The 16762-nt window shown below is 40.0% G+C and overlaps 1 protein-coding gene across 14 annotated transcripts in view; it reads left to right on the top strand.

Moving 5' to 3' along the window:
- MAGI1 (membrane associated guanylate kinase, WW and PDZ domain containing 1) overlaps window positions 1–16762 on the top strand; it is a 655279-nt gene that overhangs the window by 602294 nt on the left and 36223 nt on the right. For 7 of the 14 annotated variants that reach the window (XM_070738171.1, XM_070738168.1, XM_070738169.1 and 4 more), the window contains 3 exons: window positions 8569–8646; window positions 14334–14425; window positions 15926–16118. In XM_070738171.1, the coding sequence (XP_070594272.1) occupies window positions 8569–8646; window positions 14334–14425; window positions 15926–16118 (363 nt within the window). The remainder of the gene's footprint in view (window positions 1–8568; window positions 8647–14333; window positions 14426–15925; window positions 16119–16762) is intronic. The other 7 variants (XM_070738178.1, XM_070738179.1, XM_070738175.1 and 4 more) reach the window with 1 other exon arrangement.

The following is a 16762-nucleotide window of genomic DNA, read 5'->3' as shown; positions in this document are numbered from 1 at the left end:
GGGTGACTCAGAACACTGAATAATCAACCTGCAGATAGCAGAAACAGTGCAAAATCATTCCACTTGTGAACTGTAGAGTATGTAAATTTATCAGATGCAAATACCCTCATTATTTCCAAATAGAGCTGAAAATAAAAATTTTATGGTAAAAATCTGTGTAATATTATTCCAGGAAATTGCATGTTTTAGAACAGGGGTCAGGAACCTTTTTGGCTAAGAGAGCCGTAAACGCCACATATTTTGAAATATAATTCCGCGAGAGCCGTACAATATTGCTTCACATCTCAATATCCTTTTCGATCTAGTTTTTACGCCCATCGGTGAACGCAGGTCTGAACGAGCCCGTGGTATCCAAGTTAATTTCAAAGTACACTGCTCAAAAAAAAGTGAAGGGAACACTTAAACAACACAATATAAACTCCAAGTTGTCAATCAGCGTTGCTTCCTAAGTGGACAGTTTGATTTCACAGAAGTTTGATTTACTTGGAGTTATATTGTGTTGTTTAAGTGTTTCCTTTATTTTTTTGAGCAGTGTAGATAGAGCAGGAGGTCTCCAATCTTGGCGATTTTAAGACTTGCAGACTTCAACTCCTAGAGTTCCTCAGCCAGCGAAGCTGCCTGGGGAACTCTGGGAGTTGAAGTCCGCAAGTCTTAAAGGCCGCTAAAGAAAAGTTTGGACAAAAAAACCCTCTCTCTTCCTCCCTTTCACTCTATTTCTCCCTCTTTCTCTCTTTTCCTTCCTTCCCTTCTTTCTCTCTCTCCATCCCTCTTTCTTTCTTTCTTCCTCTCTTTTTTGCTCTATTTTTCTCTCCCTCCTTCCCTTCCTCTGTCTTTCTCTCTCCCTTGCTCTCTCTCTCTCTGTCTCCCTTGCTATCTCTTTCTTGCTTTTTTCTCTCTCTCTTTCACTGTCTTGCTATATGTCTCTTTCTTTCTCTTTGCCTCTCTTGCTATCTCTCTTTCTTTCTCTCTCTCTGTCTCTCTTTCTTTCTCTCTCTCTCTGCCTCTCTTGCTAAGTCTCTCTTTCTCTTGCTATGTCTCTCTTTCTTTTTCTCTCTCTCTGCCTCTCTTGTTATGTCTCTCTTTCTTTTTCTCTCTCTCTGCCTCTCTTGCTAAGTCTCTCTTTCTCTTGCTATGTCTCTCTTTCTTTCTCTCTCTGCCTCTCTTGCTAAGTCTCTCTTTTTCTCTTCCTATGTCTCTCTTTCTTTTTCTCTCTCTCTGCCTCTCTTGCTATGTCTCTCTTTCTCTCTCTCTCTCTGCCTCTCTTATATGTCTCTCTTTCTTTCTTTCTCTCTCTCAACTGACCGCCACGTCAGGGCTCCCGCTTGCAGTCAGCTGAGAGAGAGAGAGAGCGCTCCCTCTCGCCGCCGCCTGGAGCTTCCTCTCGCCGCCGCCATCTCCCCGCGACTGCCTGCGGCCGCTGCATCCGCCCCCCCTCCCAGCCCCCCCTCCCACCGGGCCACAAAGGACACTTGCCGCCGACGCCGGTGAAGTTTCAGCTGGGCGGGGCGCTGCCGGTACTTCCGTCCTGGGGCCCCCGCTCGCAGCTGTGCCCCGCCTCCTGCTCGATGCCGTGGTTTTCGGCGCTATCCTGCTGTGCCCCAAAGAAGGAAGGCGGGAAAAAGGCGTGAAGAATGGAGCTCTCCTTCTTCCTGCCTTCCTTCTTTGGGGCACAGCAGAACAGCGCCGAAAACCGCGGCATCGAGCAGGAGCCGGGGGACAGCTGCAAGCGGGAGCTCAGTGCAAGGAGCCGCTCTGCGAGCCAGATACGGCCATCAAAAGAGCCATATCTGGCTCGCGAGCCATAGGTTCCCGACCCCTGTTTTAGAACATTTATTAACTTATGTACGCTAATACAAATGGCCTTTATGCCCATGGGTTTTATATTATTAATGTCTAAATCAATATTATATGTATGTAAATACATAAAGTAAATCTTGGGTCAAGTTTTAGTATATAGTTATTATTATCAATATTATGTTACTAGAAAGTTGAGTGGCCCCAAATTAATATATTGTTTGCTTTCTCATATCTATGAGTTCAGTTGTCCCTTTGTACGTAACAGGCAATTGCCATTGTATTTAGAGGTGGCTTCTAACTTACCTCACTACCGTTTCGCTTCCTCCTGCACATGCACAGAAGCATAAAACAAGATGGCACCTACAGCACTGCCAATTAGAGCCAGTCAAGGGCATGGCCAACCGGCGAACACTCCCAGTTGGCTGAGCTTGGGGGGGGGGGGGATTCCTGCTACAGGAATACAGCATAAGAGCTAGGGTGGCGCAGCAGGTAGAGTGCTGTACTGCAGGCCACTGAAGTTGACTCTAGATCTGAAGGTCAGCGGTTCAAATCTCATCACCGGCTCAAGGTTGACTCAGCCTTCCATCCTTCCGAGGTGGGTAAAATGAGGACCCGGATTGTGGGGGCAATATGCTGGCTGTGTTAAAAAGTGCTATTGCTAACATGTTGTAAGCCACCCTGAGTCTAAGGAGAAGGGCGGCATAAAAATTGAATAAATAAAATAAATAAAATACAGCATAAAAATTGACAAGAACTAATATATAGAATAATGTTTTTTTCCATTCGGCAAACGCTGTGTCCTGAATCCAAATAGGCAACCTATTTCTTAAAAACAGAGATTTAGCAGAAGTTGCTTTTCTTTTCACCTTCCTCTTTGTTTTGGTGTCTTAGTCTAAAATTTCCTTGAGAATTGCCGCAATCTGTTATTGTGCTGCCTGCATGCTTTACAAAGCTGCCGTATCCTATGTAGGGGCCATCTGTCAAAGCAGCAGTGACAAAATGAATTAATCTGAATTGCAGATGTGTTAATGAACCCCTTTGAAAAGCTTAAGCAAGCTTTAATTAAAACAATGCAGAAGAGGGTTTAAACCTTTTTTTTAGAGCTTTAACAACTATTGCATTCATATTTTTTTTAATATTTGGATTTCATTTGCAGTAATACTCACTTGTGCTGCTTGTAAATCAGATAAACAGAAAAGCACATGAAGCAATTCTTTAATCCATAATTAGATGAGTTTGAAAAATGTGAGAGCAAGAGAAATGGGACATTTTTGATGAAGCAGCTTTAAAACAAAGCGTTGGCTTCTGTGTTGGGGAAAGGTTTGAAGCGCTTATCCTTGCATGGCGAGGAAACAAGCAACCACATTTAAACATACCAATAAATAAGTAAATAATATATGGATATACTGTAATTGATAACTATGAATAACACAATAAAAATGTAAATAATTGATATATGGATTAGATAAAGCAATAAGGAGATATATAGAGCTTGCTTTTTTATTCATTTTCCTTTCTTTTTTCTTTTTCTTCTATTTTCTTTTCTCTCTTTGTCTCTCTGTTCCTCTTTCTCGTTTCTCTTTCTCTCCTCTCCTCAGGTTTTTCCTTTTTTCTTCTTCTTTCTATCCTTTTCTTTCTTTTATATATATGTCACATGTTTTTTTTGCTGAATTTGAAAATTAAGGGAGACTAGGATAGATCTATTTCGGCATTATTTTGGCCTCATCAGCTAGCCATACCCACTGGGACTTGAACCTGCAACCTTTGCCTTATAAGGCAGAGAATTATCCTCTAGGCCAGTGATTTTCAACCTTTTTTGAGCCGCGGCACACTTTTTACATTTACAAAATCCTGGGGCACACCACCAACCAAAATGACACAAATCTAATAAATAAATAAATAAATAAATAAATAAATAAATACATACATACATACATACATACATACATACATACATACATACATACATAAATAACCCCCTCATATATATAATCCCATGTAACATCCCCTTATAAATACAGTCAATCATCAATCATCCCTCCTGAAATTTATACCGCTGTCTCATTTATGGGTACTTCTCCTGTCTTTCCCCCTTTTCTCTCTCATATTTCTCATTTCTCTCTCTTCCTCCCTTTTTCCCTCATTCCTTCTCCCTTTCACTTCTCCTCTTTTTCCATCCCTGTCTCTCTCCCCCCCTTATGTGTGTGTATGTATACACACTCCAACCATTTCCAAAACCAGGTGAGGGCTGGGGTTTAATTCTCTTTTATTCTTTTCAAAAACAGGTGAGGGCTGGGGTTTTTTCTTATTATTTGGGTGCTTTTTACCATATGCTTCAAGAATCACCTCTCTCTCTCTCTTGTTTCTCTCTCCTCTCATTCTCTGCCTCAATCATTTTCTCATTTCTCCTCCCCTTTTTGTTCTCATTTCTCTCTCTCTCTCCTTTCCTCTTCCTGTCTCTCTTGCTATCTTTTTTTCTCTCTCTCTCTTGCTTTCTTTCAGTATCTCTTGCTATCTCTTTTTCTCTCTTGCTTTTCTTCTCTCGTGCTTTTTCTTGTTCTTTCTCTCTCTCTGTTGCTCTCTCTCATTCTCTTATTTTCTTTCTCTCTCTCTCTCTCTCTCTCTCTCTCTTCTTTCTCTCTCTCTTAGTCTCTCTCTCTCTTGTTCTCTCTTATTTTCTTTCTCTCTCTTTCATGCTTTCTCTCTCTTGTTCTTTATCACTCTCTCTCTCTCTCTCTGTTGCTCTCTCTCGTTCTCTCTCTTCCTTTCTTCTCTGTGGAGGCCAGCGAAGGTTTCCCTTAGTTTGAATGTTCCAAGCAAGCAGCCCCTTTACTGACAGCCCGGGACAGGACTGTGAGAGGGGTGGGCGTTCCCACAGCGCTTGGAGCGGCTAGCGGCCGGATCGCCAGCGCCGCTGCAGCCACCGCTGTGGAAGAAGCCGCACCCCAAAAAAGCTTGAGAGAAGGAAGGATCGGGCTGGCGGGGACAGCCACAAGTGGAAGCCTCAGCCCTGGAGCCCCCTCGCGCCCATGGCTTCTCGTCGATGTCTCTGCCTGCCCGATCCGCTGGAGTGCTAATAGCAGCGGCGGGCAGGAGCCCCCCCGCTATTCCCGCCGCCGCCACCGCTATTAGCACTCCCGCGGATCGGGCAGGCAGAGGCATCGATGAGAAGCCATGGGTGCGAGGGGGCTCCAGGGCTGAGGCTTCCACTTGCAGGCCCCCCCCCTATTCCCGCCGCCGCCGCTATTAGCACTCCCGATGCCATTGCCACCATGGGGAGGCAGGGGCAGCCGCAGCTCCCTTTACTCCTACTGCCGCACCTCCCTGCCCCTGCCTCCCCACGGTGCCTCCGGCCAAACGCGCCTCTGGCTTCTCCGCCCTGCCCCATTGCCCGCCCACTCTCCTCCGCCGCCGCCTCCTGCCTTGGGGCGAGGAGTCCGGGACTGTGTGGCTTTGCGCCATGAAGAGAAAACGGCAGCAGGGAAAAGTCGGCCGTTTTCTCTTCATGGCGCAAAGCCACACAGTCCCGGACTCCCGGCCAAACGCGCCCCTGGCTTCTCCCCCCTGCCCCATTGCCCGCCCGATCCGCCCACTCTCCTCCGCCGCCTCTCACCGCGGCACACCTGACGGTGTGTCGCGGCACACCAGTGTGCCGCGGCACACCGGTTGGGAAACGCTGCTCTAGGCTACAGTATCCAATCCCTTCAGCACTGCACCAGGGAAAGGTTACATATTTTTGTGTCGAATCACACTGGTGTATTGAAGGAACATCACAGCTCCTTATTTGCCTCTCGGCCCAACCCAGGGCCATTTCCAAGGTGGTTAATTTTATTGATAGCCGACAATTCTATCTGTATGTGTCACATGTTTTTTTGCTGAATTTGAAAATAAAGGGAGACTAGGATAGATCTATTTTGGCCTTATTTTGGCCTCATCAGCTAGTCATACCCACTGGGACACACACACACACACACAAACATACAGCTAGTCCCCGATTTACAATCGTAATTGGGATCAGAATTTCCATTGCTGAGCTTAAGTGACTTTGCTTAATAAATAGCACTTAGACTTATATACTGCTTCACAGTGCTTTTACTGTCCTCTCTAAGCGGTTTACAGAGTCAGCATACTGCCCACAACAATCTGGGTCTTCATTTTACTGACCTTGGAAGGATGGAAGGCTGAGTCAACCTTGAGCCCTGGTGAGATTCAAACTGCCAAATTGCAGTCAGCAGAAATAGCCTGCAGTACTGCACTCTAACCACTGCACCATCTTGGCTCTTAATAACAAATGATTCCCAATTTTGGGACCTTTTTTAGAGGGGGGCACATTTGATGAAGAAATCACCTTACTTGTCAACCGAATCATGTGGTTATTAAGCAAAGCTGGCTGGGAAGGTCACAAACGGTGATCACATGACCCTGAGACCCAGCAACCATTTTAAATACATGCCGGTTGCCAAGCACCTGGATTTTGAACACATGATTGTGTGTGGATGCTACGACTCCTTGCACATTTTGTAAATGTGAAGACTGGTCAAATGTCACTTTGTTCAGTCCCGTTACAAGGAAGGTTCCTAAATGGATGGTTTTAAGTCGACGACTGCCTTTATCCTATTTTTAAAAATCCTAGAGTTAGTGTTACCCTATTTGTAACAGTGCCCAGCTTCTCAGGGGAATGGCCATTCATGTGACAATGTAAGGACAGAGGCAACATTTGAGTTTAAAAGGAAAAAAAAGAAAAGAAATAAAGGTTTGAGATTGGGTTTTGGGGTGTTTTTTAGCGAAATAGGTTCATTATTACTCCAAGAGGAAATACTTTGTCAGCTTTAAGCTGGCAAAGAAAGATCAAATTTTGTCCTGCAATTTGAACTGCATAGCTTTAAGCCAAGGACAGTGGTCTTTCCTTGCTGGAGGATCCTGTCCAGGCCTGCTACAGACCTAGAGATAACTTCAGAAAAAGTTCATTTTCACATTCATTTTGAATCCAGACTTTTTTGTTCAAAACTTTGGATAGAATAGTGTATTGCAGTGCCCAACAGTGTTCCAAATGTGGCTTTATGAAGACATTTTAAAGTGGCATTAATATTTCATGTGACCTTGATTCTGTCCCTCTGTTAATGCAGCCTAGAACCGTGTTGGCTTTTCTTGGCAGCTGCAACACAATGATGGCTCCTATTGATTATCCACTAGGACTCCAAGATTCTTCTCACATTCGCTACTGTTGAGCCAAATACTTTCTATACTATACCTGTACATTTGGTTTTTCTTGCCTAAATGTCGAACCTTACTTTTTCCACCATTGAATTTCATTTTGTTAGATAGGGCCCAATGTTCAAGTTTGTCAAGATCCTTCTGCATCTTAAGCCTATCTTGTCAGCTTGGTGTTGTCCTCAAATTAGATGTTCCTCTTCTATCCCCTCGTCTAAATCATTGATGAAGATATTCAATTCAATTCAATTTATTAGATTTGTATGCCGCCCCTCTCCAAAGACTCAGGGCGGCTCACAACAATAATAAAAACAATATTCCAGTGAAAACAAATCTAATATTAAAAAGCACATAAAAACCTATCGTATTTAAAAAAGCAAACAACATGTACATACCCAAACATAAATATATATATATATAAAGCCTGGGGGAAGGTGTCTCAACTCCCCCATGCCTGGCAGTATAGATGGGTCTTGAGTAATTTACGAAAGACAAGGAGTGTGGGGGCAGTTCTAATCTCCGGAGGGAGTTGATTCCAGAGGGCCGGGGCTGCCACAGAGAAGGCTCTTCCCCTGGGGCCCGCCAAATGAGATTGTTTGGTCGACGGGACCCGAGAAGGCCAACTCTGTGGGACCTTATCGGTCGCTGGGATTCGTGCGGTAGCAGGCGGTTCCGGATATTGAAGAGTACTGGGCATAAGACAGAACCTTAGGGTATCCCACTGTATACTTCCTCTATCTAGATGTAGTTCCATTGAGGATTACACATTGAGTATGTAAGGACCTTAATCTGTTTTATTATTAGGCTAGTGCTCAGTAGTATGATCATAGGTCCTTGAACTGGTCAATGATTTTAAGCTTAATTTAAACATAGAAACATAGAAACATAGAAGTCTGACAGCAGAAAAAGACCTCATGGTCCATCTAGTCTGCCCTTATACTATTAAATTTCCCATAGGAGTTTATATAACTGATGTCACCACATCTTTGTTTTTAATTTGGAAAACCTGTGTCTGCATCCACTAGGCTTACATGTACTGTATATTAATATCAAAATCTATGCTGGCAGAATTGCTTCATGTACAAGTAATGAGTATTCATTATAATAAAAAAAACTTGCAAAAAATGTTTTATTGCAGCAGTTCTAAAACAACACAAGGTTTTATTGGGTTCTTTCTGCTTCTGGGTACCCCTCATTTTAAAAGGGTGCAATAAATCAATATTTTATTGAAAATCATTAAATTTAATTTGCTGTAGATTTCATTTTCTAACCCTGTAGGAATTCATGTTGTCAAAAGCAAGAAATGCTTCTTGCTGTTTTTTTTTCTAAAACCCAGTTAGAACATGTTTGCATCTTATATTTTGATCCAATTATTCCAATTTCTAATTTTCCAGCTCTAGATAGATCTGTTAAAAGTGGTGGGTATGTTGCAATCCTCGGGAGCTGTAACTTGGGGATATGGCATGATAGATATGAAAACAGATGCGAAATTGAACTGAACCAGCCAAAAAACCCCTGATTTTATTAAGCTTTGCAAAATGTTGACATTAATATTCACAGCTATGTCACCTTCGCCTACGACTGGACTGAGCAAGGGTGAAAGAGAAAGAGAAATCAATTCCACGAGTTTTGGAGAATGTAAGAATGAGTTGAGAATTTTATATCTTGTCTTGCTGTCCATCATGTAGTAGTGTTTGTGATTTGGGGGAGTTCATGTGGCTGGGTCGGTTAAAGATTTTGGCATGAAGCATGAAATGTACCAAGAGTCACTAATGCTTTCCTTAATGTGTCATTGTCAACCAACATAATGAAAAAAATATTGTAGCTAAAGTGAAGTATCAGCACTGCTCTGTATAAAAAAAGTTTTACCTGTAGCCACCTGTTAACCATTCCTTCTCATCCCATGTTAAGAACTCTTTTTATAACTTTTGCACAACATCATTGAGAGATTGCAATAACGAGTCAGTATGGATAAGCCACTGCTGTGAAAATTGATCCTTACATCATGGGAGACTGGACACAGAATCAAGTGTAGTCATAGTAGAATACTTGATAGAGGGTTCCCCCTCTTCCAGGAAGGTTTCTAGTCCTTTAATTTGAAATGATAATTGTGCTGATCAGAATTTAAGTGTGCTTATCAGTCTTCAAACAAAACATTAATTGGGGACAGGAACAAAAAAATGTCATTTTTAATTTGGAACCCCCCTTTACATTTTTGTGTCCATGTAGCTTGTTTCTAACCAATGCCACTCAGTCAGTTTCTATTATTGCATCAGGGGAAATATCAGATATGAAACTTCATGTTTGATGACAAGTTCTAGATTAGCAGCCACTGACTCCATTGCTACCTCTAGCTAGCACTATAACCAATTAAATGGCCTCCCAAAGATATGGAAATTATATCAGTATGAATTTAGATTTTGTTTACCATTCAGTCAGGTGCTAAGGTTAGCCATACACTTGGATTAATTGATGCAAAAGATGTAAAATGAGTTTTGATTCACTTTTGGTTATGTTGTGCACATGTGTGTTTGTTGTTCAGCATGCCATTATCTTATTACTATCTCCTTTCCTGTCAAAGGAGATTCACTGTTAGAGTGTGTCAACCGTAATGAAAATAAGGATGTATTGAGATTCTTCAGAAGTGTTTGCTGAATTGTGAGCTGTCACACGTACTAGATTTTATATTTGATTGGATTGTTTCAAACCCAAACCATTATTAATGCTCTGTCCAGGGACCATCAAAATTAAAATTCATAACATCAGCAAGGTAACAATAATTGCGTGGAATTATGAATGCATAAGAATCAATGAAGGAATCATTAATATAAATGGAATAAGCGACTTAGCTTGAAATAATATACCAGAGCAAACAAACTTCTTAACCTTGAAAATGTCCTCTTCCTTATAGTAAGTCACATTTTCAAGAATAAGTTTCCATGAACAGTCACTATAGATAGACAAAAACAATTTAATTTGTCACCGTGCTACTTTTATTATTTAAAAATACCTCTACTGCAGGATGGACAGGCCGGATGCGTCACATGCAGGCCACGCCCACTGCAGATTCAAAAAACATCACAATACGTCGCAATACATCATGTGACATGTTTGAGTTTGACACCCATGCTCTACTGTAAGGGGCAGAGGGAAGCAATATTATTCTCATTCAGTTTATCTAACTAAACCGGCAAGTAACATGGGTAGAACTTAGGGGTTCATATTTTCATTTGAGAAAATAGAAGAACAAAAAGCTTTAGTTTGGTTTGAAAGCATTACAAAGTTCACAGGTTAAAATAGGTGAGAAAGTGTTGAAGAAATTGCTCCGGAGAAAGCAATTTGCATATATTAGACTAGCTCTTAATATGTTTCACCTAGACCTAATTGGAAGAAATCTTTAAGATTTGGGAACTAGAGACAGTAACCAAAGCCAATTAGTTTAGAATACAGTTGGCCTTCAGTTTGAGTTAGTGGCAAAGTTCATGTATTTTTAATGCAACATGACTTGCATTTAAATTGAGTTGCTGTAAGATAATAACCCTCAGATAGCTAAGTATTGACCAACCCTATCATACCACTATTCTGACTTAGAAAATTGTTGAGCTGTAGCTCTGTGCACTAATACATGCAGGCTTTACAGCCCACTTTAATGTAATAAACACTGGTAGGTTAAGATGATAGGGCATGGTAAATATGGACAGAGATCAATATATGTAAAATAGAAGAAAAAGCCATGTACAGCATAGGAGCTTCATCTTCTTCTTCTTCTTTTTTTGGTATTCTTTAGTTCATGCACTAATTTAATACTTAAACTCTCAGTCTTTCTCCACAGTGGAGAATAAACTGTCAGCAAAATGCTTAATTTAATGTTACCTACAACAAAGATAATTCAGAATTCATTTTATTTAAGCTGATTGGATGCCATTGGCTTCCTTTCAACACTTCCATGAAAGGATAGACACTTGGTTTTACCTGTGACTGATCTTTTGCTCTGGGATCGTTTCTGTATTTAGATCATGGGTCTCCAGCCTTGGCAACGTTAAAACTTATCAACTTCAACTCCCAGAATTCCTCAGTCTGTTGGCTGAGGGACTCTGGGAGTTGAAGTCCACAAGTCTTAAAGTTGCCAAAGTTGGAAACCCATGATTTAGATGATTCTTAGGCACTGAATTTTCAAAAGTCAAAGGCAGTTTTCAAAGAAAAAATTGTCAAAATATCTTGGTACTCACTATTGATAGAAATAGTGAGGATTAGTTCCCTCAACTCAAATATTTCAATTTTAAAACAGCATTTCTTAACTGCATATGAAGCCTTGTGTTTTGATGCGTTTAAAAATAATTACTTGACTGATACATTAGTACACTTGATTTTATCAGACTTTAAAAATATTTAGCATATACAATCAACTACTTAAAATATTAAATTTCCCTATTGAATACTGTATTTTATATATCGTGTTAGTGCAAGCAATATTATCTCCTGAAAAGTTTCAGAAACTGAGTCATTGTAATGGTCAGAAACAAAGTACAGTGTTCCCTCGATTTTCGCAGGTTCGAACTTCGCGAAAAGTTTATACCACAGTTTTTCAAAAATATTAATTAAAAAATACTTCGTGGTTTTTTACCCTATATCATGTTTTTCCCTGCCCGATGGCGTCATATGTCATCGCCAAACTTTTGTCCGCCTTTAATAAATATTTTTTAATAAACTTTAATAAATAAACATGGTGAGTAATAATCTAAATTGTTGCTAAGGGAATGGGAAATTGCAATTTAGGGGTTTAAAGTGTTAAGGGAAGGCTTGTGATGCTGTTCATAGCCAAAAATAGTGTATTTACTTCCGCATCTCTACTTCGTGAAAATTCGACTTTCGCTGGCAGTCTTGGAACGCATCCCCCATGAAAATTGAGGGAACACTGTACATCTTAAAGTACAGGAAGAGAATTCATGAAAAGAATTTTGCACAAATGACAAAATAACGTTTATGCCTAATTTACTCTCCCTGGTTGCCATCTGCCATCATAGACCATGTTGTGAATGATCCAGCATGTTATGTTAAAGCAAACCTCACCCTGAATAACTAATATTCCATTCACTCAATACATTCATTTTGTTACTTTGTACTACTGCTGTTGCATTGTGTTACTGAGCCTTGCCAATGTGTTGGGTTGCTGCAAATCTCTGCAATGCACGCATATGACACACTTTGCCATTTCTGGGAAGAGAGGAAGAACCAGAGAGGGAGAGCAATAGTGCCAGCCAATTCAAAATGTGCAAAAAACATTGCCTTCGCTTTGAAGCATTTTTGTAGCCAAATTTCAGTGAAGCATCCTGACAGAATCATATTTATTTAGCTGATGAGAAGCGGAAAAGCTGAAGAAAGAAAACAATTCCCAAACCAGAACAACAGCCAGAATGGGAAAAGGCACCACAAAGAAACAGAGTGTTATTCCGACTGGGGCACAATAGAAATGTTCGGTTCTAAAATGACTTTTGCGTTATGCTTGCAATATGACATTGAAACTACCACTATTAACAAGAGGGCTGATGCACGTTAATCTTTATGCACTTAATCTTTTTTTCAGTACTGAACCTGGGTCCGATCAGTGGATAAAACAGAGATCTCTTCTGGGGTAGTACTATGTACTCTATATAAATCTGGATGTATACGAGAACTATGTTCTTAGTCAATGTAACAGATATTTTGCAAGGATTGTGCCAGTAGCTCCAGCTATTTATAGTACTGTCAACTGAATTGATGCTAGCAATTTTTTTTTAAAAAGGCTTGTAAATGTTAATTATTACAAAAATTCTTTCTCTTGATTTGTTTTTCCATTCCTCATCTCCCTTTTGAAAAGAAAATCAACAGTGCTCTACTACTAATGGAGTTATACTCTCTAACAGGATCTCATTTGCCTAATGACAAAAAAACCTATCTACTCATTATTTCCAAAAAGGATCAGGGATTTATAACCGATGCTAGCATCGACAAATTCTGATAATGCAGCGCAGAGCAAATACTTAATTGGCAGTCAGTTGGCATCCGAAATAAAAAACATGCTTTAGGCTTACTGAGAACTGAAAAATGAAAAATAAAATACCCTGACCATATTAAAGCCTATCTATAGCGGATAGTTTTGAATTATTGCAAAAATAGGGAATCTAAATTCATGGATTCAAGTGTTTGCTGAAATTGTTCATCCATGATAATATCATATTTTTCATGTTGATATTGTATTGTATTCCTTATATATGCAATTTTCTTTAGCATGTAAATTAGTGGTTTGTGCATTTGATTACATTTCAGATTGTATCTCTGTTCAAATCCCATCCAGTTTTAAATTTTCCCAAACAATGACAGAGGATACATTAACACACCGTTTAAATTTTAAAGAAGTTTGTTTTAGATGCATATAGTGCATTGATTATGGCATGGGTTACAATTACACATAGATACACATTCAAATCTTGAGTGGGTAGTTTTACATTGAACCAGAAAGGCAATGTCATAAAAATGGATTCCTCAAAAAACTCTCTTGCCAAGTATGAAAAGAAGTAGATTATATTGGTTTTGCAATCCATTTGGCTGGTGAAGACCAGATGCACTGGACTATGGGCCAGCATCCCCCAAAGCTCTGGCACATGTATTTTGGAAGTATGATATATGCTGAATGCTATTGCTCTTTTTGAAAACCCTCAAGCAATGATTGGCAACCATATAAACAATTGTTCCAGAGAGAAAATGCTTTGATTGCTTTGTCCTACTTGTGCGTTATTCCAAAATAGACAAATGCGTTAGTTTCTGATATTAACTTTCAAAATTCATGTGACAGGTTTATAAATATAAGACATAAGTGAATTAAAAAATGCGAGCTTGGATCTAAACCAAAACTCAAAGTTATAATAGTTCCAGTGAAACTACTGGGTATATACTCTACTCACTGATTAAATTTGGATCAAAGTCATTGGCTTGTTTTGCACGGTTTCGAAGATGGGCAGCATACTTACATCCTCTCAAGATCAAATGGCATTAGGGTATATTTAATTTAATGCGACCATGAGAAGATCTTCCAGAAGGCCTTAGAAGCCATGCCATTTTAAAATGGTATAAATAACAAAGGATGCATTTTCTAAACTACATCTCCTTGATTGTAGAAAATGGATGTCATTCCTTGCAAATCAAATTGATGTCTTGCCTTGCCAATAAATGCCTGTATTTCTGTGTTTTATAATCCTTTGCTCAAACATACAGTACTAGTATTTTTTTTTAAAAAAAGAACACATTTAGCTAATTATAAATCATCAAATCCTTCTATTTCCTTACAGTTCCAGATTATCAAGAACAGGATATATTTCTCTGGAGAAAAGAAACTGGTTTTGGATTTAGGATTCTTGGTGGAAATGAGCCTGGGGAACCAGTAAGTATCTGTGAAATTAGTGGGGGGTTTTTTTTTAACTTTTCATGTCTTCTTAATTTCTAAGATCATCTTCAGCAAAATATGGTCTTGTTTATCTAATGCAGTGTTTTTCAACCAGTGTGCCGTGGCACACTAGTGTGCCGCGAGACATGGTCAGGTGTGCCGTGAAGAAGGAAGCTCAGGTTTTGGTCTCGCAACTTTTTGCTGAGAGAGAGAGAGAAAGTAAGCAAGAGAGAGGGAGAGAGAGACTGAGAGTGTGAGAGAGAGAGAAAGCAAGAGAGAGAAAAGAGAGAAAGAGAGAGAAAGCAAGAGTGAGAGAGAAAGAAAGAAAGAGAGAAAGAAAGAAAGAGAGAGAGAGAGAGAGAAAGCAAGAGAGAAAGAGAGAAAAGGAGAGGAAGGGGGAGAGAGAGAGAGAGAGAAATGAGCAAAAAGGGAGGAAAAAAAGAGAAATGAGAAAATGATTGAGAGAATGAGAGGAAAGAGAGAAACAAAAGAGAGAGAGCAGTGACTCTTGATTTAAAGCATATGATAAAAAGCACCCAAAGAATAAGAAAGGAAAAAACCCCAGCCCTCACCTGTTTTTGGAAAGGGTTCCAGAATGTGTACACACACACACACACACAAGGAGGGGGAGGAGACAGGGATGGAAAAAGAGAGGAGAGTGTCTTAGGGTGTCATTTTGTGTCATTTTGGTTGGTGGTGTGCCCCAGGATTTTGTAAATGTAAAAAATGTGCCGTGGCTCAAAAAAGGTTGAAAATCACTGATCTAATGGATATTACTAGCATAGCCTTTGATTGTCTCTTGGATATAGCACTTGATTGTGCTAGCAAGCCAAAATGAAAAACAAATCCACCCACCCCAAAACAATAGAAAACAAAGTGACCAGCTATGTTCTGAATAGCTATGGTCTTATTTCAGTCCAGCTGAAATACGAGTGGGCAGTTTTATAATAGCTGCTGAGCTGAACATTGAACAGATGTTATCAGTTCTAGTCTGCTGATGATTTGAATCAAGCTAAAGGTAAGACTTCTTCTGAGTTGCATATATATTCTCATTTAAGAGAAATCTACAAGAACTCGCAGTTGAGTTTGTGATGAAATTCTGTATCAGATATTATAGGAAATTTTTGTAATATAAAATACCAGTGTAGAAAATTTCTGTACTATAAAATACTATTTAAAATGGGGTGGGATGGGGTGGGGTTGAATGAATTAATCAGTTCTGCCTGTTGTTTGAAATAGAAAAGTAATATTTTCCCCGTGTGGAATCAACTGGTTACTACAGTCTGTTTCATTATCCTTTTTGGTGAATGCGTTTCACAGATATTTAGATCTAGGGAATCAGATCAGTCCTTTTGGATATTTAGGGTGTGAATCCATTAGGATAAGAGCTCTGATTTGCAGCTGTCTTTTCAAAGGTGTTTTGGGGCGTAAGTAATCCTAATTTGTTTCTTGGGCAAGTGACAACTCTTCTCCTATATATTCACTTTCTTTTCACAGATTTATATTGGTCATATTGTGCCATTGGGCGCTGCAGACGCTGATGGTCGCCTAAGATCTGGAGATGAATTGATCTGCGTGGATGGAACACCGGTAGTTGGAAAATCACATCAGCTTGTAGTCCAACTTATGCAACAAGCTGCAAAGCAAGGCCATGTCAATTTAACTATCAGACGCAAAGTGGTATACACAGGTAGGCTCCAATGTGACTGAGTGGGTGTTTTATTTCTCTTTTATACTTGGAAGAATAGTGTATTGTACTTGGAGGAAAAAACCTACAGTAAGGGGTCTCCAGTCCTGTCTGAGCTCTGTTATTTTTGTCCAGACGTTTCATTATCCAAACTAGGTAACATCACCGTACATCATTGTGTAAAAATAAAATACTTGGAAGAAAATTTAATGTAGCACCTGTGAAAGTATTGAATGTAACCCAGAAAAATTACTGAATTGATCAGGATTCATGCTGAATATTTTTCTATAAATGTTGCCTTGTTAGATAGGGCCAGATTCATTTAGTTCAGCTATCTGTTTATGGCAGATGCTTTTAAAATTACACTGATGTGAATGTGATAGTCATACTCCTGCCATTTAGTCTCAATTTCTAGCATAAAATTATCTGTGTGTTGGGGGGGGGGACTGTGTACACGCGCACATGCTTGCGCGCACACACACACCCCACGGGTTAAGTTAACCTAAGGAAGATTTGATGGTACCTTATGGTAGAAGGCAAACTATGCAAGAAAATGACCTCCAGATATTCAAGAGTTCCAGCCTTCAATCACTCTCTTAAGCATCCTTAGTGGAAGGGCTGAGATTGCTATTTAGGATTACTCCTCA

Source organism: Erythrolamprus reginae, chromosome 2 (genome assembly GCF_031021105.1).
Source record: "Erythrolamprus reginae isolate rEryReg1 chromosome 2, rEryReg1.hap1, whole genome shotgun sequence".
Taxonomy (NCBI): Eukaryota; Metazoa; Chordata; class Lepidosauria; order Squamata; family Dipsadidae; genus Erythrolamprus; species Erythrolamprus reginae.
This window is presented reverse-complemented; position numbering and strand designations above follow the sequence as displayed.